The sequence below is a fragment of the Stegostoma tigrinum genome, chromosome 10, assembly GCF_030684315.1.
Source record: "Stegostoma tigrinum isolate sSteTig4 chromosome 10, sSteTig4.hap1, whole genome shotgun sequence".
NCBI classification, from domain to species: Eukaryota; Metazoa; Chordata; class Chondrichthyes; order Orectolobiformes; family Stegostomatidae; genus Stegostoma; species Stegostoma tigrinum.
Genome location: NC_081363.1, coordinates 459817 through 485345, shown reverse-complemented (window position 1 = coordinate 485345; position 25529 = coordinate 459817). Strand labels below are relative to the sequence as shown.

Sequence of the window (25529 nt, the reverse complement as noted above, 5' to 3'; positions counted from 1 at the left end):
CAAACAGAGAATTTGAAGAGAAAGAAGGTGTCATGAAACGATCTTGGCCAGTGGGGTTAAATAGAATTACAAGGGATTCTATACATACATTAAAAACAAAAGGATAACTAAGGAGAAGTTGGGACAACTCAAGAATAAAGGAGAGAACTTGTGCTTGGAGGCAGAGGATGTGAGTGAGATCCGAAATGAGTACATTGCGATGGTATTCACCCAGGAGAAAGATGTGGAGGATAATGAGATTTGTGTGGAGCACACTAATATACAAAAATGCTCTGGCATTTTGAGATCAAGAAAGAAGTGGTACTGGTCTCTTGAAGCACATTAAGGTGCATAAGTCCCCAGAGCCTGATGGCATCTACACCCACCACCACCCCCCCACCCCACCCCGCCCCGGTTATTGAGAGAGGAGATTGCTGGGGCCTTGACCAACATCTTTGTATCCTCGCTAGCCACTGGAGAGGTCCCAGAGGACTGGCGAGTAGCTAATATTATTCTTCTGTTTAAGCAGGGAAGTAGAAATAATCCAAGAAACTACAGACTGGTGAGTCTCACAACGGTGGTTAGAAAGCTGTTGGCAATTCAGAGAAGGTTCACTTGGCTGATTCCTGGCATGAGAAGCTTGTGACATGAGGAAGGGTTGAGCATGTAGGTCTGTACTCATTGGAGTTTATAAAAAAGAGAGGTGATTATTGAAACATACAAGAACTAGAGAGGCCTTGATAGAGAGGATGCCGAAAGAATTTTTCTGCTTGTGGGCAATTCTAGAACAATAAGGCAATTCCCACTTCAGACTGAGATGTAGCAGAATTATTTTCTGTAAAGAGGAAGGGTCCCTTGACCCGAAACATTAATTGATTTCTGTTCTCAGATGCTGCCAGACCCACTGAGCTATTTCAGCAGTTTTTGTTTTTTGTCTTATTTTCTCTAAGGATTATTAGGCTTTGGAATTCTCTTCCACAATGAGCAGTAGAAGCTCGGTTGGTGAATACATTCAAGACTGAATTAGATAAGATTTTCAATTGAAAAGGGAATCAAGGATTGTAGGGAAAAGGCAGGAAAATGATGTTAAGGCCACAATCTGATTAGTCATGGCCTTAGGGAACAGTAAAACAAGATCAAGGAGCCAAGTGGCCTACTCCTGTTTCTGATCTTCTATTCTTAGTCTTAATCTGTTACAGTTGCTGTTATCTGTTTTAACCACTCTGTTTGATTGACTTCTAGGTGTTTGTTGCAGCTGTTCTCCAGGATCCTGAACTGGGACTAATGCCTGCAGCATCCCCTGCACATCAGACATATGGGACCATGGAAAATCGTGTTGATGAGACCAAATCTGAGGACTCTGGCCAAATACAAAGCTCTGAAGCAGGTTTAGAGAGACAACATCATGAGCTGACTGCTGGATCATTGATGGACAGTGAGATTCATTATCACTAAGGGATGCTGGGATAGCCGTACAATTGCAGACTATAACTGAGCAATGTTTTTCTCTCTGGAGGCTCTCGATTTTAACGCCACAGATACCTGCTGATTGTGCAGGCAAACAAGAACGTGAGCTTTTGAGAAGAGGTTGGTTGGAGCCAAACATCAGATTACTTTGTTCTATAGCTCTGCCTGTGATAGCATGGTCATTCTTGGCCACACTGCTATCAGCACGTCCCAGTGAATGCTGCATGTTTCTGAGTGCCTAGACAGTATTGTGTGCTGCACCATATCTGCCTGTATGTGGGAGCTGGAACGTTGCTGGAACATGCTTCCATCAAAAGATGCCACATTACTTAGAAAACCATATGGCTCCTCTCAATGACCAAATACCAATAAGGCCTGGCATCCTGTGATCTTATTCAGTTGTGTGTGTATATATACATGATATATAGTTACTACTTTAATCTGTATAGCTTCAAACCAATTCTCTTTTGATTTGTTGCTGGCTAATTTGATGATTTAAAATTAACAAGTGGTAAGTAGTGTTTCTCTTCTTAATCCAGCTCCAGTGGTCTGGGTGTTTATTTGACATTTCACTTCCTGCTACATTCTGTCCTCTTCCTCATGGTCTATTTCACCTTTCTGTCCTTTCTTTTACTAATTCCCATTAATTTCTGCATTTCCCATACATTGTTGCATTCCTATTATCTACAATTCCTGTGTTTACATTTTTGTTTCAGCTTGTTTTCCTGCATTCCCCAGTTTTTTCCTTCATTTGTAGTATCTTTCCACTACTGGCCTTGTGCATTTACACTTCTTCACCCAGAGGAGTAACTGGCAAAGGCAGGGAAGATGTGGTCAGACAGACAGACATGAAGTATAATCAGACATGCAGTATTGGAAGTGGATGCATTGAGGTATCGGGGTCGATAAGTCGACAATACAACAAAGTGGCTACCTACATTCGAGAGATTTTTTGACCTGAGTCACTATCTTACATGGAAGCAAGGTGGAAAGCAGAGATTTATATACATTCATGTGATTTAAGCAATGTAGTCAATGAGAAGTAACTTGCATAAACCCCCAGTCAAGATGATGGTTCAATTCATTGCATTAGGAACACAAACAGGAGAAAGCCATTTAGCCTCAATACTCCATTCGACTATTTAGTCAGATCATGGCTGTGATTTACTTACACAAACTATCCTTGGCCATTCTACCTTTGTTTGACAAAATTAAACTGAACAATGTAGTTAAAAGTTAAGTTTGAATTGTAAACTATACATATTTTCTGATTTCACTTTTGATAGGTCTGGTTCAAACCTTTAGACAAAGCTCCCTAATTCAGATTCTCCAACAAGCAGAAATAGCTTCCTGCTACCTTCTACATGGTGATAGCATGGCTTCCATCATCCCTTAACCCTCTAAATCCAAGCAGTACAACTGAAATTGTTCATTTTTTCCTTGTAATCATAACCTTGCAGTCCAGTTGTTTTTCGGGTAAATCTGTGCTGCATTTCTGCCAAAACAAGTATATCCTTCAACAAGGTGTGACATCCAGAACTCCTCCCAAAAAGTCCATTTATGATGGAATCAGAGGCTTCAGTATAAGTCTACATGCTTGTATTCCAGTTCTCTAGCTATGAAGACCAGTGTGCTATTAGTTTCTTTTCTATCTGTTAAGGCTGTTTTCATGACCTGTGCACTTTCCATACCAGTACCCCCACAACATTCAAGAAGCTTGATACCATCCCATCCACGACAAAGCAGCCTGCTTGATTGGCACTACATCCACACGCATCCATTCCCTCCACCCTGGTGCTCAGTAGCAGCAGTGTGTACCATCTACAAGATGCACTGCAGAAATTCACCAAAGATCCTCAGACAGCACTGGGCAGCAGACCTTTGGAAACACCACCAACTCCAAATTCCCCTCCAAGCCACTCACCATCCTGACCTGGAAGTATAATTGCCATTCCTTCACAGTCGCTGGGTCAAAATCCTGGAATTCCCTTTCAAAGAACATTGTGGGTCAACCTACAATAGGTGGACTGCAGCGGTTCAAGAAGGCAGCTCACCACCATCTTCTCAAGGACAACAAGGGATGGGCAAGAAATGCTGGCCTAGCCAACAACACCCACTTCCCACAAAATGAATAGAAAAAAATCTAATTAATAATGAATAGTTGAGGCCACACTGTGGCAACATCAAGCTCATCCAGAATGTAATCACAGTTTGTATGCTGATGATGCCTTTGCTGGAATTATGACGACTCAGATTACTCTGACCCAAGTTTGAGTTATATTATTTGAACTGGCTTCTAATGCTATGACCCACTTAGATTCATGTGAAAAATAAACCTCAGTACACCTGGTTCCATTACTATAAAGCTAGCAGTTGGCTTGGTAGTTCCTTTTACAATGCAGAGCAACCCCAACAGTGTGGTTCACTTCCTACATTGTACCGTACTTCTCAACATCTTTTGTTACCTGAGGCAAGGTAACTCTCCTGTAAAACCATGAGTCATCTCTAATGAGCAAGCAGTCCTGTGGTCTGTGAGACAATGGCAACTTAGCCTTTGACTGTAAAATTAAATTTGACAATGTAACACCCTTGTTCAAAAAATGTTGTAAGGATAAGTTCAGCAATTAGGACCAGTCAGTAACTTCAGTGGTGGGGAGACATCTTGGAAAAGGGAGTACAATAATCATGGGTAGTTTTAATCTTCGTGAGTTGGGATAGTCAGATTGGCAGAGGAACCCATGAGAGAGAATTCATTCTATATTCAGGACAGGATTTAATATTTAGCTTGAGAGGGAGGAACTTGGATGGGAAATAACTGTGCTAAGCTTCAATACAGTGGATTTCAAAGGAATGCAGGCAGAACTAGCTGGAGTGGACTGGGGAAGGAGTTTAACAGCAAAGACGGTTAAGGAACAATGGCAGACGTCTAATAAAATTGCTCATGGCTCACCCCAAAGACATATTCCAGTGAGGGAGGAGTCATGGAACAGGTTAAGCCAACTATGATAATCAGGGAAGTTTAAGGATAGCATCAGACTGAAAGAAAGAAAATATACAATGAGGCAAAAGCTAAAGATTCGGACAGTTTTTAAAACCAACAAAAGACAACCAGAAAGATTAAGAGAGGGGAAAAAAATCAACTTTGAAGTTAAACATGCAAACTGTAAAGATGGACAGCAAGAACCTCTTTAAACATACACAAGTGAAAAAGCCAAAGTGAACATAGATTCTTAAGAAATGCCTTTACATCATTTTTCACAGTAGAAGACACATTCCAAAAACACAAAATATTGAAAGGGCAAAAGGAGGAGAGGCAATAAGTACAGCAACAATTACTGCAGGAAAAGAAATGAGGGAAACTAACAAGCCTAAAGACCAGTGAAAGAGCTGGACCTGATGGGATGCATCTTAGGGTATTAAAGGAAGTAGCTTGAGATATTGGATTCACAGGTAGATTCTGGAAAAAGTCCCAGGGAATTAGAAAACAGCCAACATAACATAACACCTTTATTTAAAAGGAAGGAAACAAAAAGAAGGTTAACTATAGGCCAGTTAGTTTAACATTTGTTATTGAGGAAATGTGAGTTTGTTATAAACAATGAAACAGCAGGGCATTTCTTAAAAAAAAAACATGCAGAGTCAGCATAGCTTCATGGAGGAGAAATTATACCTGATAATTTTACTAGGCTTCTCTGAAAAGTTAATAAGCAGGGTAGAAAAGTGGAAGCAGTGGATCTGAGAAATTGGATTTTCATAAAGCCCTACACATCAGGCTACTTAAGATTATACTTGCTGGTACGTGTGTTTAAGCTTTTATTCTCTTACCTGACAGAAGAGGTGAAAGAGATTGTGACCAGGGTAGAACATAGAACAACACAGCGCAGAACAGTCCCTTCGGCCCTCGATGTTGCGCCGACCTGTGAACTAATCAAAGTCCCTCCCCCTACACTCTCCCATCATTATCCATATGTTTATCCAAGAACTGTTGAAATGCCCCTAATGTGGCTGAGTTCACTACATTGGCAGGCAGGGCATTCCACGCCCTTGCCACACTCTGAGTAAAGAACCTTCCTCTGACATCTGTCTTAAATCTATCACTCCTCAATTTGTAGCTATGCCCCCTTGTACAAGCTGAAGTCATCATCCTCGGAAAAAGACTCTCGCTGCCACCCTATCTGATCCTCTGATCATCTTGTATGTCTTTGCTTCCTCACTCTCCACGGGAGTCATACCAGAAGATTGGAGGGAGGCAAATGTTGTTCACTTTTCAAGAAAGGGAATAGGGAAATCTCTGGAAATTACAGACCAGTCAGTCTTACATTTGTGGTCAGCAAGGTTTTGGAAAGAATTCTGAGGGATAGGATTTATTTAATTGTTTGGAAAAGCATAGCGTGATTAAAGGGAGTCAGCATAGCTTTGTGAGGGGCAGGTCATGCCTTACAAATAGAACATTACAGCACAGTATAGGCCCTTCGGCCCTCGATGTTGTGCTGACCTGTCATACCGATCTCAAGCCCATCTAACCTACACTATTCCATGTACGTCCATATGCTTGTGGAGGCTTTGGAGAGGGTGCAAAGGCTTACCAGGATGCTGCCTGGACTGGAGGGCTTGTCTTATGAGGAGAGGTTGACTGAGCTCGGCCTTTTCTCTCTGGAGAAGAGAAAGAGAGGTGACCTGATTGAGGTGAACAAGGTAATGAGGCATGGATAGAGTCAATAGCCAGAGACTTTTCCCCAGAGCAGGACTGACTGCCACGAGGGGTAATAGTTTTAAGGTGTTAGGGGGAAGGTATAGAGGAGACGTCAGAGGGAGGTTCTTCACCCACAGAGTTGTGAGCACATGGAATAGTTTACCAGTGGTAGTCGTGGAAGCGGAGTCATAGTTGACATTTAAGCGACTGCTGAACATGCACATGGACAGCAGTGAATTGAGGGGAATGTAGGTTAGGTTATTTTATTTTTGGATTAGGATTATTCCACGGCACAACTTCGTGGGCCGAAGGGCCTGTACTGTGCTGTACTTTTCTACATTCTATTAAATCCTCTCTTAGCCTCCTTCTCTCCAATGAGAAGAGACCCAAGTCTCTCAGCCTTTCTTCATAGGGCCTGCACTCCAGACCGGGCAACATCCTGGTAAATGTCCTCTGCACCTTTTCCAATGCTTCCACAGCCTTCCTGTAATGGGGCAACCAGAACCGCACGCAATATTCCAAATGAGGCCGCACTAGCATTTTGTAAGAGGGGACTTTGATAATATTGCCTGCCTGGTTGAATTTGAATTCAATAAATGTCTGGAACTAAGAGTCCAAAGATGACCATGAATCCACTGTTGCCTTTTGGAAAAACCCACCTAATTCACTAATGCCCTTTAGGGAAGGAAACTGCCATGCTCACCTGATCTAGTCTACATGTGACTTCAGACCCACAGCAATGTGGGTGTCTTTTAACTGCCCTCCAGGCAATAAATGTTGCCTAGCCAGCAACGACTTCATCCTTTGAATGAATAAAAGGTGGGGGTGGGGGGGTGGGAAGGGGGTGTACCCTCCTCTCCTTGATGATCAGCTCTTTAGTTTGATGGGGCACATGTTGTAAATGGACTTCCGAAATGCATTTGATACTGTACCAAACAACAGACTTGTGAGAAACATTACAGCTGTGGAGACATGAGCAACATAGATGTAAAATTGATAGTAAACAAGACATAACATATAATTTGGGTTTGAGAAAGATTTGTCGTAGAGTTTCCTGTGTTGGTTTTGGGACCCTTGCTTTTTCTGAAGATCTCAGGGGGCAGGGGATAATATCCAATTTTGTGATGATACAAGACTTGGAAATCATTTTAAATTATCAGGACAGTAGTGTTGGACTACCAAAGGAGATTGACAAGTTGGTGGCAGTTGAGGTTGGGTATGAAGAAGCGTGAAGTGATTTTGGTCCAAAGAAGTAGGAGAGTATCGTATAATATAAATGTCACTCCCCTAAAGGACGTACAGGAGCAGAAAGACCTGGGCATGTGTGTGTGTATATGTAATATGCAAACATCATGAAAAGCATCAGGATCGTCAGGAGAGCAAAGACAAAAATTTAGTTTTCTAGGCTTTATTAACAGCAGAGAATACAGGAGCACTGGTGCTGTACTTACAACAGATACTGGTGTCACTATTTAACTGGGAAGAGTGTCCCAATAAACATACCCCAAAAGCTGTCACAATGTATGAAATACCAATCAGACCAAAATGACCAAAGTAGTCAGGACAAAAGAAAACACCACGTTCGCTTCAATAAAAGAAGAAAAAAAATAACTTATTATGACAAACTATTTTTAATTGGTTGTGCTAAAGTTAGGGATTCATAATTAAGGCAACTTAAAACACACACACATACACACGATAAACAAGACGCACACTACACACAGAGTCATAGAGATATTCAGCTCTTTAGCCATTGCATCTGTGCTGGTCTAAACAATGACCTAACTATTTTAATCCCATTTGCCAACACTTGGCCCATAGTCTCGTTTGTCTTGGCATCACAAATATAGAATAGTGGTTAAAGAATAGACAGGGTAAACAAAATTTCTAAGATTCAAGTCCAAACCACAAGGTGAGTTTATTTTTCTTCAAAGTGCTTTTGAACTTTACAATCACAAGATACTGTTGCCTGCAGCACAGTAGTCATTCTTCAATTCTGTGATTGATAGGTGAACTGGAGTTCTGCATGAATCTTCTCTTTACTTGGTTTATCTGTTGCACTCCCCACAGAAAGAGATAGAAAGTGATAGATGCTTCCTGGCTTCAGGCTTTGATATTTCTTACACTGTTGCTGCTCTTGGCATTTACAGTTTTAACACACTGAAGCTCAACTGATTGGAGGCTGTTGTCAGGCAGAATTTTGTTAACTGCGGATTTTCTCCTTACTGCATCTAAAAAGCAACAATATATGCAACATTTGATTTCCAAGTGACAAAACTTACCTGGTATTCCTTTTGTGGCAGCCCAACCTTCATTTCAGTTTATAGCTCAAAAAAAAGAGATGTATGTGGTCTCAGACTGGTTTGATCGGAGTTGGAGTACTAGGTGCAGCTCTGGGAGTCACATGTTAGGAAGGACGTGAACACGTAGGAGAAAGTGAAGAGGAGATTTACAAGAATGATTTCACAGGGAAGAAACACCAATTACAAAGATAGATCGAAGAAACTGGGGTTGTTTTCCTTGGAGAGGAAAAAGCTAAGACGATATTTGATTTATATTATCAAAAATCTCTAAAGGTCTGGAAAGTGAGAAACTGTTTCCTCATAAAAGGGATCACAAACAAATGGACACAAACTTAAAAGTGATTTGCAAAAGAAGTAAATGTGATGACAGGAAAAAGGGTTTTCAAACAGCAAGCCATTCAGTGACATACATGTGGAACAGGATGTTTCGACTCGGGTATTCAAAAGGATGACTACTGAAATGAAAACAAAATTCAGGGTTATGGGGAAGAAAAATCAGGAAAGTCCTAATGCTCATTCTGAGGAAACTGGTGCAACTATGTTGAAGTGAACAGCTTCATTCTGCATCATAATAATAAAATGTGAGGCTGGATGAACACAGCAGGCCCAGCAGCATCTCAGGAGCACAAAAGCTGACGTTTCGGGCCTAGACCCTTCATCAGAGAGCATCTGCAGTTCCCATTATCACTCATTCATTCTGCATCATAACACTTCTATGATTCCAAAAGCTATTCCCTTCTTAATTAATAGTCCATGTATTTATTATAAAAGTTTACAAAACATTAGTCAATAGCCCCTCCCTTCTCAATTTGTGCTGATGTCTTTCTGCGAGAGACTCAAATTGCACTCTCCCCTTTCATATCCCACCTAGTCTCACTTGAATTGCTCCTCAAATATTTTATCCTACTAGTCCAATCTCGTGGTGGGAGAACACTTTGGCAACAGTGACCATAACAGCCTCACATTTACCATAGCCATGGAAAGGGAAAGGAGCAGTTACCAGGGGAAGATATTTAACTGGGTAAAGGAAACTATGACGCTATCAGACAGGAGTTGGGAAGTACAGATTGGGAGCAATTGTTCCACAGAAAGGGCACAGCAGACATGTGGAGGCTGTTTAAGGAGCAGTTGTTGCGAGTGATGTATAAATTTGTTCCTCTGAGACAGGTAAGGGGTAAGATTAAGGAGCCTTGGATGACAGGAACAGAGGTGCTTCTTGTCAAAAAGAAAAAGGCAGCGTACGTAAGGTGGAGGAAGCAAGGGTCTAGCACAGCCTTAGAGGATTACAGGCTTGCTCCGAAGCAGCTCAAAAGTGGACTGAGGAGGGCCAGGAGGGGGCACGAGAAAGGCTTGGCAGGAAGGATTAGGGAGAACCTGAAGGCATTTTACTCAGGCTTCGGTTTTCACTAAGGAAAGGGACCATGTTGAGAATGAGAACTTTCAGGAGCAGGAAAACAGGCTTGAACAGATCGAGATTGAGGAAGTTGATGTGCTGGAAATTTTGGCAAACATTAAGATTGATAAGTCCCCAGGGCCAGACCAGATTTATCCTAGGTTGCTCCGGGAAGCGAGAAAGGAGGTTGCTAAGCCACTGGCGAAGATCTTTGCTTCCTCACTCTCCATGGGAGTTGTACCGGAAGATTGGAGCGAGGCAAATGTTGTTCCTCTTTTCAAGAAAGGGAATAGGGAAATCCCTGGAAATTACAGACCAGTCAGTCTTACGTCTGTTGTCAGCAAGGTTTTGGAAAGAATTCTGAGGGATAGGATTTATGACTATTTGGAAAAGCATAGCGTGATTAAAGGGAGTCAGCATGGCTTTGTGAGGGGCAGGTCGTGCCTTACAAATCTTATTGAGTTCTTTGAGGAAGTCACAAGACAGTTTGACGAGGGTCAAGCAGTGGATGTGGTGTACATGGACTTCAGCAAGGCATTTGATAAGGTTCCCCATGGCAGGCTCATTCCTAAATTCAGGAGGTATGGCATACAGGGTGATTTGGCTGTCTGGATTCAGAATTGGTTGGCTGACAGGAGGCAGAGAGTAGTTGTAGATGGTAAATATTCTGCCTGGAGGTCAGTGCTGAGTGGTGTCCCGCAGGGCTCTGTTCTTGGCCCTCTGCTCTTTGTAGTTGTCATAAATGACTTGGATGAGGAGGTTGAGGGGTGGGTTAGTATGTTTGCTGATGACACAAAGGTTGGAGGTGCCCTGGATAGTATCGAGGGCTATTGCAGGCTTCAGCGAGACATTGACAGAATGCAGAGCTGGGCTGAGAAATGGCAGATGGAGTTCAACCTGGAGAAATGCGAAGTGCTGCATTTTGGAAGGTCAAACTTAAATGGTGAATATAGGATCAAAGGCAGGATTCTCGGCAGTGTGGAGGAACAGCGGGATCTTGGTGTTCAAGTGCACAGCTCCCTCAAAGTTGCCACCCAGGTGGATGAAGTTGTTAAGAAAGCATATGATGTTTTGGCTTTCATTAACAGGAGGATTGAGTTTAAGAGCCACGAGGTTATGCTGCAGCTCGACAAAACCCTGGTGAGATCACACTCGGAATATTGTGTCCAGTTCTGGTTGCCCTATTATAGGAAAGATGTGGAGGCTTTGGAGAGGGTGCAAAGGAGGTTTACCAGGATGCTGCCTGGACTGGAGAGCTTGTCTTACGAGGAGAGGTTGACTGAGCTTGGACTTTTCTCTCTGGAGAGGAGGAAGAGAGGTGACCTGATCGAGGTGTACAAGGTAATGAGAGACATGGACAGAGTCGATAGCCAGAGACTTTTCCCCAGGGCAGGATTGACTGCCATGAGGGGTCATAGTTTTAAGGTGTTAGGAGGAAGGTATAGAGGAGACGTCAGAGGGAGGTTCTTCACCCAGAGAGTTGTGAGCGCATGGAATGGTTTGCCAGTGGTAGTCGTGGAAGCGGAGTCATTAGTGACATTTAAGCGACTGCTGGACATGCACATGGACAGCAGTGAATTGAGGGGAATGTAGGTTAGGTTATTTTATTATTGGATTGGATTATTGCACGGCACAACATCATGGGCTGAAGGGCCTGTACTGTGCTGTACTTTTCCATGTTCTATCTACGTTCTAATCTGGAAACTGGGGAAAAACTGTTCGATTTAACCTGATATAGAAATATATCTACCTAATGTGAAAATCAGCTCTACCTAGGAGACTAAAAACTCAGAAGGAGACAGATGTCATGTATAAAGGTTTGCTGTCTGATATTCCAGATTACAAGACAGATGTCATGTCTCAAGGTTTGCTGTCTGATATTCCAGATTACAAGACAGATGTCATGTATAAAGGTTTGCTGTCTGATATTCCAGATTACAAGACAGATGTCATGTATAAAGGTTTGCTGTCTGATATTCCAGATTACAAGACAGATGTCATGTATAAAGGTTTGCTGTCTGATATTCCAGATTACAAGAACGCTGGAAGATGAAACAACCAACTCAAACCACCAAATAAAAAAAAGCTCCAGAAGTTGTTGATAAAAGTGTGTATTGGTAAAAAATGATTAACAAATCATTAATAGTTCTTTCAGTCTTGTTCTGTGAAGTTGCTGTGAACTAAATAATGAGTTTATCAGAATATAAATTAGTCTTTGGCCTTTGAGATTGATATTACCTTAAATCAGAGCTACTGCTAACTTCCAGGGAAATAATCTCCACTGCCTTTTAACTTAAATTATTACTTGCACTAATAATGCTGAATATTTTTGTGTATCTCAATGCTGCAAGTTGTTAAGAGATTAATAAACATATGTAATTGTGACTTCATGGCCTTTCAATTAATTAATCCAATCTGTCAAACCCAATGGGGACAATCGTGATATAATCCAAATGGATTGACACAGCGATTTCACATCATACATATGGGCAGCACAGTGCCAGGAACCCAGGTTCAAGTCCACCTCAGGTAATTGTGTGGAGTTGCACATTCTCCTCTTATCCATGTGGGTTCCTGCCTGTTGCTCCAGTTTCCTCCCAGAGTCCAAAAGTGCAGGTTAGGTGGATTAGCTGTGGTTAATGCAGATTTATGGAAATATGTTGGGGGAGTAAGTGGGATGATCTTCAGAGAATTGGCACAGACTTATGAGCTGAACGGTTTCTATGATTTCCCATAAATCCCTAGAACTCAGAAGGTTCAGTACATTTGGAATTCTTCCTCAAAAGCCGGTGGAAGCTGAATCTTTGGAAGCATTTAAAGTTTTAATTAATTGATGTCTAGCCAGTTAACATTAGATCATGTAGCTTTAACAAAATTTGTGTGTGAAGGTTAGGACTCTGTCCTTAAGGATTTATTTGTGATTTGTGACTCCAGCTATTGTGCACATTCGTTAAATTAGGATGCCAGCTGAAAGCAACAAAAGGGGAAGCAACTTTCAAGGATTCAGATTTTTGGATCAAAATCAAAGTTACTGGAAAAGCTCAGCAGGTCTGGCAGCATCTGTGGAGGACAAAACAGAGTTAAAGCTTTGGGTCTGGAGACCCTTCCTCAGAACTGATGATGGCTAGGAAAACATCGGTTTATTTGTAGAAAATAGGGAGGTGGGTGCGGTAGGGAGTAAACGATAGGATAGAGCCCAAAAGAGAAGGACAGTTGGACAGACAAAGGAGTTGCTAACAGTCAGGCTGAGAGGGTGAACAGTTGTTAATGGGAACTGCTAGTGACTAACAAGGGGTGTGTAGTGGCAGGCTGTGAGGTAACAAGGCCTGGTGTGTGGGGTGTGGGGCTGGGACATGGGAGAGTTTAGGCCCTAAAATTATTGAACTCAATATTGAGTCTGGAGGGCTGTAGGGTCCCCAAGTAGAAAATGAGGTGTTGTTCCTCCAGCTTGCCTTGGGCTTCACTGGAACACTGCAGCAAGCCGGAGGCAGAGATATTGGCCAGGGAGCAAGGTGGTGCATTGAAGTGGTAGGCAACAGGTAGTTCAGGGTCTTTTCTGTAAGCAGAATATAGATGTTCTGGGAAGCGGTCGCCAAGTCTACACTGCGTTTCGCCAATGTAGAGGAGACCACATTGTAAGCAGCAAATGCAGTAGACTAGATTCTTGGAAGTGCAGGTGAAGTGTTGCTTCACCTGGAAGGTATGCTTGTGCCCTTGGATACTGGGGAGAGAGGAGGTAAATGGGCAGGTGTTGCACCTTCAGCAGTTACAGGGGAAGATGCCGTAGGGCTGTGGGGTGGTGTTGGGGGTGAAAGAAGTATCAACCAAGGAGTCCTGGAGGGAACAGTCCCTGCGGAAGGCTGACAAGGGAGGGATGGGGAAGGGAATAGGTGTCTGGTGGTGGCATCTTGCTGGAGGTGGCAGAAATGGCATCTGATAATGTTCTGGATGTGGATGCTGGTGGGATGGTAGGTGAGGGTAAGGGGGAACCCTATCGCTGTTGCAGGAGGCAAGAGAAGGGGTGAGGGCAGAAGTGCAGGAGATGGGTCACACCCGATTGAGGGCCCTGTCAACAACGGAGCTGGGGAAATCGCTGGTTGAGGAAGAATGTGGACATTTTGGAAACTCCCTTGCTGAAGTTGGTCTCATCTGAACATATGTGACCGAGATGGAAGAACCGAGAAAATGGGATGGAGTCTTCACAGGAAGTGGGGTGTGAGGATGTATAGTCCAGGTAGCTGTGGGAGTCGGTGGGTCTGTAATGGAGATGCAGATTTTTGGATCGTTGAGATCTCTTCTGGGGCAATAAAGCATTGCTTAAAAAGGAACAAGTTGACCTGAACTGGAGGGGAAAATCAATATCCTGGCAGAGAGATTTTAGTTCTGTTGAGGAGCCTTTAAAGTCATGGGGAGGTCGGGGCAATCCTAAGAAGTAGTGAGAATAAGAAAACTATGAGGATGGTTCTGAATTAAAAACAAGTTAATGAGAAAAGGAAGGAAAGAACAAGTCGGACAACAAGGGATCTGACAAATTAAATTACATGTATTTCAATGCAAAGGGGTCTTTTAGGTAAGACAGATGAACTCAGGTCATGTATGGGAACATGGGGCTGGGACATCATAGCAATCTCAGAAACATAACTGAAGGAGGATAGGACTGGCAGCTGAACGTTCTGGGATTTAGATGCTACAGAAGGATATAAAGGGAGGCAAGTGAGGAGGGGAGAGCAGCATTTGTGATTGAGGAAAACAGTACTGCTGGACTTAGGATATTTACATCCTGTGAAGCTATATGGGTGGAACTCAAACAAGAAAGGGACGACTACCTTGATGGGACTGTACTATCCCCTCCAGAGAGAACCCAGCTTTAAGAATAATAGAGTTGTAATGTCAAAGAACAAAGAAACCTACAGCACAGGAACAGGCCCTTCGGCCCTCCAAGCCTGCGCCGATCAAGATCCTCTGTCTAACCTGTCATCTATTTTCTAACGGTCTGTATCCATTTGCTCCCTGCCCAAATATATCTTAAAAGATGCTAACGTGTCTCTGTGTCTACCACCTCCGCTGGCAACGCGTTCCAGGCACCCACCACCCTCTGTGTAAAGAACTTTCCACGTATATCTCCCTTAAACTTTCCTCCTCTCACTTTGAACTCATGACCACTAGTAATTGAGTCCCCCACTCTGGGAAAAAGCTTCTTGCTATCCACCCTGTCTATACCCCTATGTCGGAGGGTTTTAACTTTCAAAACACAGACAGGAACTGCCATTGTGTTATAGACTTTAAATGGTGAGGAGTTTGTTAATTATGTTCAAGAAAATTTTATCAATACATAGATGTCCATGTACACAGATCCTTGAAAGTTGCCAAGATAATAAAGTGTGAAGCTGGATGAACACAGCAGGCCAAGCAGCATCTCAGGAGCACAAAAGTTGACGTTTCGGGCCTAGACCCTTCATCAGAGAGTTAAAAGTTGCCACCCAGGTTGACAGGGGCTGTTAAGAAGGCATACAGTGTTTTAGCTTTTATTAATAGAGGGATCGCGTTCCGGAACCAAGAGGTTATGGTGAAGTTGCACAAAACTCTGGTGCGGCCGCACTTGGAGTATTGTGGACAGTTCTGGTCACTGCATTATAAGAAGGATGTGGAAGCTTTGGAAAGGGTGCAGAGGAGATTTACTAGGATGTTGCCTGGTATGGAGGGAAGGTCTTATGAGGAAAGGCTGAGGGACGTGAGGCGGTTTTCATTAGAGAGAAGGAGGTTGAGAGGTGACTTAATTGAAACATATAAAATAATCAGAGGGTTAGATAGGGTGGACAGGGAGAGCTTTTTCCTAGGATGGTGACGGCGAGCATGAGGGGGCATAGCTTTAAATTGAGGGGTGATAGATATAGGACAGATGTCAGAGGTAGTTTCTTTACTCAGACTAGTAAGGGAATGGAATGCTTTGCCTGCAACGGTAGTAGATTTGCCAACTTTAGGTACATTTAAGTCGTCATTGGATAAGCATATGGACGTACATGGAATAGTGTAGGTTAGATGGGCTTGAGATCGGTATGATAGGTCGGCACAACATCGAGGGCCGAAGGGCCTGTACTGTGCTGTTATGTTCTATGTGCCTACCAGAGGAGCAAAGCCTGACCTTCTCTTCAGAAATAAGGCAGGGCAAGTGACTGAAATGTTAGTGGGGAGCACTCTGGGGCCAGTGATCATAATTCTATTAATTTTAAATTAGTTGTGGAAAACAATTGGCCTTGTTAAAGTTATTAATTGGAGTGAGGCAAATTTTGACAGAGAGACAGGAACTTTCATGAGTTGATTGGACTACTCGGTGGGTATGGGGACAAGGGCAAGTGGGAGGCTTTCAAAAGTAAGATAAGAATTCAGAAGGATTATGTTCCTATTAGAGTGGAGGGTAAGGCAGGTAAGAATACGGAAAAATGAGTAATGAGTAGACAAATTGAGACGCTGGTCAAGAATAAGGAGGCAGGTGTCAGGCAGATGACTGGGATCAAGAGAATCTCTTAAAAAAAGGGGGGTGTCGGGGCATTTTTAAAAGGGAAGTCAAGAGGGCACGAAGGGGAGATGAGATAGCTTTGGTAGATAAGGTTAAGGATAATTCAGCGATTCTAGAAGCACAAATACAGCAAAAGATCAACTAGGGAGGGAACAGGCCCCTTATAGATCAACAAGGTCATCGATGTGTGGAACCACAGGAGATGAAGTGATTCTAAACTGATATTTGGCATCAGTTTTTCTGTGGAGAAAGAAATGGAGGCTGGGAAACTTGGTGAATTAAATACTGATGCCATGAAAACAGTTGCGTCACTGAAGAGGCGGGGCTGGAGGTTCTAAAAAAAAATAAAGTGGATAAATATAGGAGGAATGGTGAGTTTGCAGATGATACTAAAATTGGTGGTGTAGCGGACAGTGAAAAAGGTTATCTCAGAGTAAGATGGGACCTTGATCAGATGGGCTCACGGGCTGAAGTGGCAGAAAGCGCTTAACTTCGATAAATATGGGGTGTTGCATTTGGATACGCAAATCAGGGCAGGACTTGTACACTTAACGGTACAGTCCTGAGAAATGCTGCTGAACAAAGAAACCTTGGAGTACAGGCTCATAGTTCCTTAAAGGTAGAGTCATAAGTAGATAGGGTAGTGATGGTGGTGTCTGGTATGCTTGCCTTTATTGGTCAGTGTATTGAGTATAGAAGTTGGGAGGTCATACTGTCACTGTACAAGACATTGGTTAGGGGCACTTTTAGAACATAGAACACAGAACAATACAGCGCAGAGCAGGCCCTTCGGCCCTCGATGTTGCGCCAGCCTGTGAGCTAATCTAAGCCCATCCCCCTACACTATCCCATCATCCATATGCTTATCCAAGGACTGTTTAAATGCCCCTAATGTGGCTGAGTTAACGACATTGGCAGGCAGGGCATTCCGCGCCCTTACCACTCTGAGTAAAGAATGAAATACTGCACTCAATTCTGGTCTCCCTGCGATAGGAAAAATGTTGTTAAACTTGAAAATTTACCAAAGATGTTAGCTGGGGTTTGAGCTACGGGGAGAGACTGAATAGGCTGGTACTATTTTTCCCTGGAGTGTCGGAGGCTGAGGGGTGACCTTATAGAGGTTTATAAAATCATGAGGGGCATAGATAGGGTGAATAGCCAAGGTCTTTTTCTCAGGGTTGGTGACTCTAAAACTAGAGGGCACAGATTTAATGTGAGAGGGGAAAGATTTCAAGGGAATCTAAGGGGCAACATCTTCATGCAGAGGGTGGTGTGTGTATGGAATGAGCTGCCAGAGGAAGTGGAAGAGGCTGGAACAGTTACATCAATTAAAAGACATTTTGGACAGGTGTGTGAATAGGAAAATATTTAGAGGGATATGGGCCAAACGCAGGCAAACAGGGCCAGTTTAGTTTGGGATTATGGTTGGCATGGATGAGTTGGACCGAAGGGTCTGTTTGCCTCTGTATGATCAATGACACTCCTTCCAAATGCTTTTCATTCGCTGCAGCCTTATTCTTATCTGTGTATCTGGTGCTCTAAAAGTTGTCAGCAGTTCATACCTTTGGGTGCCTATGGTTTTATGGTGTAGTTACAGTCAGTATGAATTTGTTTGTGCAGAAAGTCAGCAAAGATCCTTAGGCAGCATCTTCCAAACCCACATTTAGCATTTGAAAGGATGGGGGTAGCAGATACACAGGAACATTACCTCCTGAAAGTTCCCTACCAAGCAAGGCATCATTTTGACTTGCAAACATATGACTCTAACTTCAGTGTTGCTGAATTAACATCCTAGAACTCCATCCCCAAGGGCATTGTGGATCGACCAACAGTACACTGCACTGGTTGAACACCACCACCTTTTCAAGGGGAACTTGGGACATCAATAAACGCTGAGCCCAGCCAGCAACGCTACATCCCACAAGTGAATTTAAAAAATTCAAGTTATTTTTATTATATATTCTATATCCAGTCACCCTTCCTCAGAATTGCACTCAAAACATTGACTCTGCTTTCTCTCTGCCGGTGCTGCCAGACCTGCTGAGTATTTCCAGCGTAACAAAGTGTGGAGCTGGATGAACACAGCAGGCCAAGCAGCATCTTCGGAGCACAAAAGCTGATGTTTCGGGCCTAGACCCTTCATCAGTCTAGGCCCAAAATGTCAGCTTTTGTGCTCCTGATATGCTGCTTGGCCTGTTGTGTTCATCCAGCTCCACACTTTGTTATCTTGGATTCTCCAGCATCTGCTGTTCCAATTATCTCTGAGTATTTCCAACAATTTGTTTTATTTCTGATTTCCAGCATCTACAGTTTTTTTTTGTTGAATTACTCATGCTCCCATCAACTGTCCGCACAGTTCCACAATAGGCACTTTGGAGTTAATTTTGTGGACGGCAGTATATTTAAGGGAATTACAAAGTTCAAAAACAGCAGTTATTAAACAGAATAAACCTCATACCTTAGGTGGTGATAGTACTCGGAGTTAAAATTTGCCACCTGTATTTAGCCTTGAGCTCCATGCAAAGGTTCAATATCTACATCAAGGCTGCAGCACCTTCTGGGTAGTTCCAGGTTAAAGGTAAAATCTCCTGAATAAAGCATCTGCTTTATTAATTGAATACTACACACATCAGTTCCAAGTTGACAACAGTAAGTGCATCACTTATTTTGAAGGCTACAAAAGAGCTTATTAAAAGCTTAAAGCAAAGGCAGGAGTCTTGTTCTCTGTTGATTGAAATCTTTGATCCAACCTTATGTCAGTGACAAACAATAGCTGCCATTTTCCATTTCTGATCTCTGGTAACAGTTAGAACTCCCAGGATTCCAACCATTTCAATCCTGCCATTGGACTGTGAGGATCCTGTGCAAGTGGGCCGATCATCCCATAGGAGAGAGGGTGGAACAAGTAGAAACTGAAATACATAAAAAAAAAATTCCTGTGCACTTTCAACCGCGAGGAGAACAACTTGTTGCTGGCTTTACAAACTCTGCACTGGTTAAAGTGAGACACAGGATGATGTTTGACAGGTGCAGAGAGACATGTAGTTTGGAAAGGAAGAATGAGTAATAAGAATGAGCAGTTATCGAGCCAATACAGCACAGCATTTGGCCATTTAGCCCACTCAGTTCATGTCAGTCTCTGCAGAGCTATCCAGTCATGTCATTTCCAGTTCCGTGTCACCCTGCAAATTTATCTCCCTTGAGAATCCATCCAATGTCCGTTTGCAATCATGTACTCTCTCAAACCCTCACGAGCATCAAGTTCCAGTTTATTATCACACTTCCTTACCCCGTCCCACCCTACCCACTCCCTGTATCTCTTAGCTAAAACTTCAAATCTGTCTCCCAGCTTGCCACAATCTTGGACACCTCTGTCGCATCTCCTCTTAATTTCCCTTGCTTCAGGGACAACAAATGCAGTTGGGTCCAATCCAATCTTGTAGCTAAATTCCCTCATCCCTGGAAAATTTCTGGTGAATCTCTTCTGCACGCTGTCTAGGATCTTTATCTCCTCGGAAAGGGTTACAACAATTAATAATCAGACAAGGGAGATACTAATGCCAGGGGCAACGCTCCCCACATCCTATCATTAGCTATAAGTCTTGAACACAAACAGAAGTTGTTGGAAAAGCTCAGCAGGTCTGGCAGCATCTGTGAAAAAAAAAATCAGAGTTAATTTTTCAGGTCTGGTGACCCTTCCTCAGAACAGTTTAAGTCCTGCCCTGGTTTGCCTTTCCAAATACAGCACGTTACATTTATTTAAATTAAACTCCATCTGCCAATCTTCAGCCCACTGATCAAGGTTCTGTTGTCCTCTGAGGTAACCTTTTTCACTGTCCACTACACCACCTATTTTGGTGTCATCTGCAAACTTACGAACTATATCTCCTTTATTCACATCCAAATCATGTATTCAAATGACAAAAAGCAGTGGACCCAGCACCGATCCTTGTGGCACATTGCTGTTAATAGGCCTCCAACCAAAAAGCAAGAACAAAGAACATTACTGTACAGGAACAGCCCTTCGGCTCTCCAAGCTGCACCGACATGCTATCCGTCACAACTAAAACCACATACCCTTCTGGGGACTGTATCCCTCTATTTCCATCCTATTTTCATGTATTTGTCAAGATGCCCTTTACAAGTCACTAATAGTATCTGCTTCCACTACCTGCCCCGGCAGCGGGTTCCAGGCATCCACTACCATCTGTGTAAAAAACTTGTCTCGTGAATCGTCTTTAAAGCTTGCCCCTCGCATCTTAAACCAATGGCCCCTGGTAACTGACTCTTTCACCATAGGAAAAAGCTTCTCACTGCTCACTCTGTCCATGTCCTTCATAACGGTGTCGGCCCCTGTCAGGTCACCCCTCAACCTCCGTCGTTCCAGTGAGAACAACCCAACAACAATCTACCACCATCCTCTGTCTCCTACCTTCAAGCCAGTCTTGTATCCAACTGGCAGGATCCCATGTGATCCAACCTTGCTAATCAGGGTGCCACATGGAACCTTGAACATTTTGCTGAAGTCCACATAGGCAACATCTGCTGCTCTGCCTTGAATCTTCTTTGTCACTTTTTCAAAATAAACTCTATCAAATTAGTGAAACACAATTTCTCACACAAAGCCACGCTGACTGTTCCTTATCAGTCTATGTCTTTCCAAATGGGTGGAAATCCTGTCCCTCAAAATCCTCAACAACAACTTACCTGCAACTGACGTCAAGCTCAGCAGTCTACAGTTTCTTTTCCTTATCACCTTTCTTAAACAATGGCACCCTCCAGTCTTCCAGCATTGACCTGTGGCTATTGATGATATTAATATCTCAGCCAGGGCCCAGGAATCTCTCCCCGAGCTTCCCACCAAGTTCTGGGATACACCTGATCAGGTCCCAGGGATTTATTTACTTTTATGCGTTTTAAGACATCCAGCATCTCCTCCTCTGTAATATGAACTCTTTTCAAAATATCAATATTTATTTTCCCAAGTTCCCTAACTTCCACAGCCTTCTTCACAATAAATATTGATTCAAAATATTTGTTTAGTATCTCACCCATTTCCTCTGGTTTTACACAGAGGGACTCGTTGATATTTAAGGGGCCCTATTCCCTCCCCAGTTACTCTTTTTGCCTTTAATATACCTGTAGAATCTTTTTGGAGTGTCCTTAGCTTTGGCAATGAGAGTTATCTCTTGTTCCCTTTTTGTCCTCCTGTTTTCCCTCTTTAGTACACTCCTACTGCCCTTAAACTCTTGTAGGGATTCACTTGATCCCTGCTGTTGATTCCTGACATAAGCCTCCTATTTCTTGACCAAAGCCTTAGCTTTTCTAGTCATCCAACATTCCCCACACCTACCAGCCTTGTTCTTCACACTGACAGGACCTTACTGTCTCTGAACTCTTCTCATTTTTGAAGGATTTCCGATCATCCCTTTACCTGTCAATATCAGTCTGAAATCAACTTTTGAACACTCCTGCTTAATGACGTCAAAATTGGCCTTCCTCCACTGCAGAGTTTTTTAAAATCAAATTTGTCCTTGTTGTTGCAGAGATAATGGGAACTGCAGATGCTGGAGAATCAGAGATAAAGTGTAGAGCTGGATGAACACAGCAAGCCCAAAATGTCAGCTTTTGTACTCCTAAAATGCTGCTTGGCCTGCTGTGTTCATCCAGCTCCTCACCTGGTTATCACTTGTCCTTGTTGTTTCATCCTTGGTGTTCTGAGGAAGGGTCACCGAGCCCAAAACGTTAACTGTTTTATCCTTCACAGATGCTGCCAGACCTGCTGAGCTTTTCCAGCAACTTTGTTTTTATTCTTTTCCATAACTATTTGAAACCAATAGAATTATGATCACTTGTCCCAAAGTGCTCCCCCACTGACACCTCAGTCATCTACCCTGCCTTATTTCTCAAGTGGAGGTCAAGTTTTGGTCCTTCTCTTGTACATACATCCACATATTGAAAAAGAAAATTTTCTTGTACATACTTAAATTCCTCTTCATCCAAGCCCTTAACACCATGACAGTCCCAATCTACGTTGGAATGTTAAAATTCCCTACAATTACTACTCTATTATTGTAACAGATAAAAACCAAAAGAACTGCTGATGCCATAAATCAGGAACAAAAACAAAGTTGCTGGAAAAGCTCAGCAGGTCTGACAGCGTCTGTTCTGAGGAAGGGGAACAGGACCCGAAACGTTAACTCTTTTTTATCTTCACAGTTGCTGTCAGACCTGCTGAGCTTGCCCAGCAACTTAGTTTTTGATTCCAACAGATAACTGAGATTTCCTTACAAATTTGCTTCACAATTTCTCACAGTTTCCTCCCCAGGTACAGCCGTAATGTTATAAGAATATAAAAAATAGGAGATGGAGTAGGTCAACAGGCCTCTTCAGCCTGCTAGGCCTTTCAGTAAGATGTTTCTTTGTTCATTCATACATATACACACACACACACCTATCTATCGAAAACATTCAATGAGGTAGCCTCAACTGCTTCACTGGGGAGGGAATTTCACAGTTTTACAATTCTTTGTGTGAACTAGTCCCTCCTCAGCTCAGTCCTAAATCCGCTCCCTCTTATTCTGAGGCTATGCCCCGGTTCTAGATTCACCCACCAGTGGAAACCACCTTCTTGCTTCTATCTTATGTACTCCACCCATAATTTTATGTTTCCACAAGATCCATCCCCATTCTTCTGAATTTCTGAGTATAGCTCCAGACTACTCTAGCTCTCATGTGCCAACCCTCTCAAGTATGGCATCAAACTAGTTAACCTGCTCTGCACCCTCTCCAGTGCCAGTACATCCGTTCTCAGATAAGGAGACCAAAACTGCATGCAGTGCTCCAAGAGACAGCAAAAACTACAGGTGCAGGAGTCAGAGTTGATACAGTGTGGAGCTGGAGGAACACAGCAGGTCAGGCAGCATCAGAGGAGCAGGAGTCGACGCTTCAGGCACTGACGCTTCATCAGGATTGGACCGTACGTCAGGTGTGGCCTCACCAGCACCCTATACAGCTGCAACATAATCTTCCTGCTTTTAAACTTAATCCCTCTAGTAATGAAGGACAATATTCCATTTGCCCTCTTAATTACCTGCTGAACCTGCAAACCGACCTTTTGTGGTTCACGCAAAAGGATCCCCCTGATCCCGCTGCAATTTTTCACTATTTATATAATAGTCCATTGGGCTATTATTCCTACCAAACTGGATGGCCTCACATTTACCAACATCGTACTTAATGTTATCATTCACAAAAAAAATGCCACTACCCTTCTTCTCTTGCTCTCCTTTCTATTCTACCTCTGGACAATTAAGCTGCCAGTCCTGTTTTTTTGGCCTCAACACTTATCTGTGTAAAAGAATTCCACACACTCTGGGTGAAGAAATTTCTCCCCATTGCAATCCTAAATGGCCTACTCTGTTATCCTTAGATTGTGACCTCCCCACCAGTTCTGGGCTTTCTGGTGATCAGAAATATTCTACCTGTATTTATCCTGTCCAATCCCACTAGAATTTTATAGATTTCAAGGACATTTCCACGATTATTCGATACGCTGGTGAACATAGTCCTAACTGATCCAGTCCCTCGTCATACATCAGTCCTGCCAGCCTAGCAATCAGCATGGTAAACCAATGCGTGTCCAACAGGGGGGATCTGATGGGATTTAGCTTCAGTAACTCAGTGGCTCCATGCTTGTGGCTGTAGATTGAGGGAAAGTGAAAAGGCAAGCATAAAATTTAACAGGAACAAAATAAATACCAGAAAATATTTTAAACAAGATTTTCTCCATACAAACACCACCAACAGAGGGATCCAACAGAGGTGAATGAATGGTAGGGATAACATTTTTTTCTTTATGCCTTCATGAATTTAGGATATTACTGGCAGGGCCTGAATTTATTGCCCATTCCTCAATGCACTCAAATGCAGAGGCTTGATAGGCCATTTTAGAGGACAATTAGGAGTCAGCACATGGATAGGAGTCCTCAAATTTAACCAGGTGAGGACTGCAGATTTACTTCACCGAAGCACGTCAGTAAACCAATGTCCTGAAAGAAAAGTTTTGCTTCTGTTCTGTCTAGAACAGTCATGACAAAAATATTGTTTCTGTACTTGAAGTGCAACAGAATTGCCTCCAAAGTAGCAAAATTCAAGGCGGCATCAGGCTTAAATTTTGATTGGAATATTCTCACTCACCTATACCCACAGACAAGAACCAAGAACATCATTCCTACTTTGTAAACTCTGCGAGCTGCATCCTGGCTTAAGAGGAGGTCAAAACTTTGCAGCAGAACATGCCATGTGATTGCTGAAGATAGAATCAGAAAAAAAACCTCCTTCTCAAAATTGGGTAGGAATAATGAATAGAACATAATTTCTAAGCAATTGTTTTAGCCGTGTTTGTGGGTTGGATAGAAAACTTTACTGAAGTGAATCCAGGAGCTGATTAATTTTACCTTTGATTCCTTTGTTCCCATCCAATAACTTCTGACACCACAACGGAGTCCAAGGATCAACATAAGATTTATTTTCTCAGCAGGATACCTGTCCCAATGAGGCATACTGCAAAAATGGACAGCTGGAAACAGATGGGCTGGGAAGGTATTGGGAATTCAGGAAGGTTCACATCATTTTGTGGCTTAAAACTAGATATCTAAGTGCGGGGAAATACGTTGAATATGTGAATAGTGTATCTAGTATATTCAGGTCCAGATAATCTCCCAGTTAGATGAGTAGGACGTTAGAGAGAAATGACATACCTGTTAACATGCTGCTGAAAAGCATTGCGGGGAAGTAATGATGATAATACAAGATCCGGCCCATCAGATAGAATGGTAAATAATGGAGCAACCAGCCCAGCAGAATCTGCCTGGCTCCATTCTGAACAATATCAGCACGCTCTGAAACAAAATAAAATCAATGTTACTGCACTGTTTTGCCTTCTGCAAGTGTCATACAAACACAGTATGCCCACTAATCACTAAATAACAACTTGCATGTCTACAGGGTCTACAGTGTGGAAGAATGCTGATACCCAACTCTGCTTTGCCATCACCCCCTCAACTCCTCCACATTTGCTAAGTTACAGCTGATCTGACAAGTAGAAATTTTCTGCAGTTACATTTTGGGAAGATTAAATAAACTGCTTCCAGAACTCATTTCAAACTACATTCC

At 42.8% G+C, this 25529-nt stretch overlaps 2 protein-coding genes across 8 annotated transcripts in view; one reads left to right on the top strand and one right to left on the bottom strand.

Annotated features, from left to right (window-relative positions):
• tmem63c (transmembrane protein 63C) overlaps positions 1-2648 on the top strand; it is a 277667-nt gene extending 275019 nt beyond the window's left edge. For all 3 annotated transcript variants that reach the window (XM_059649415.1, XM_059649416.1, XM_059649417.1), the window contains one exon: positions 1222-2648. In XM_059649415.1, the coding sequence (XP_059505398.1) occupies positions 1222-1434 (213 nt within the window). In that variant the 3' untranslated portion in view covers positions 1435-2648. The remainder of the gene's footprint in view (positions 1-1221) is intronic.
• Positions 2649-7546: 4898 nt separating this feature from the next.
• pomt2 (protein-O-mannosyltransferase 2) overlaps positions 7547-25529 on the bottom strand; it is a 171769-nt gene continuing 153786 nt past the window's right edge. For 2 of the 5 annotated variants that reach the window (XM_048537901.2, XM_059648868.1), the window contains exons 19-21: positions 25115-25255; positions 24552-24663; positions 18565-19264 (exon numbers count right to left, since the gene is read on the bottom strand). In XM_048537901.2, the coding sequence (XP_048393858.1) occupies positions 19159-19264; positions 24552-24663; positions 25115-25255 (359 nt within the window). In that variant the 3' untranslated portion in view covers positions 18565-19158. Of the gene's footprint in view, positions 8371-18564; positions 19265-24551; positions 24664-25114; positions 25256-25529 lie in introns of those variants that run through there. The other 3 variants (XR_009446209.1, XM_059648869.1, XM_059648870.1) reach the window with 3 other exon arrangements.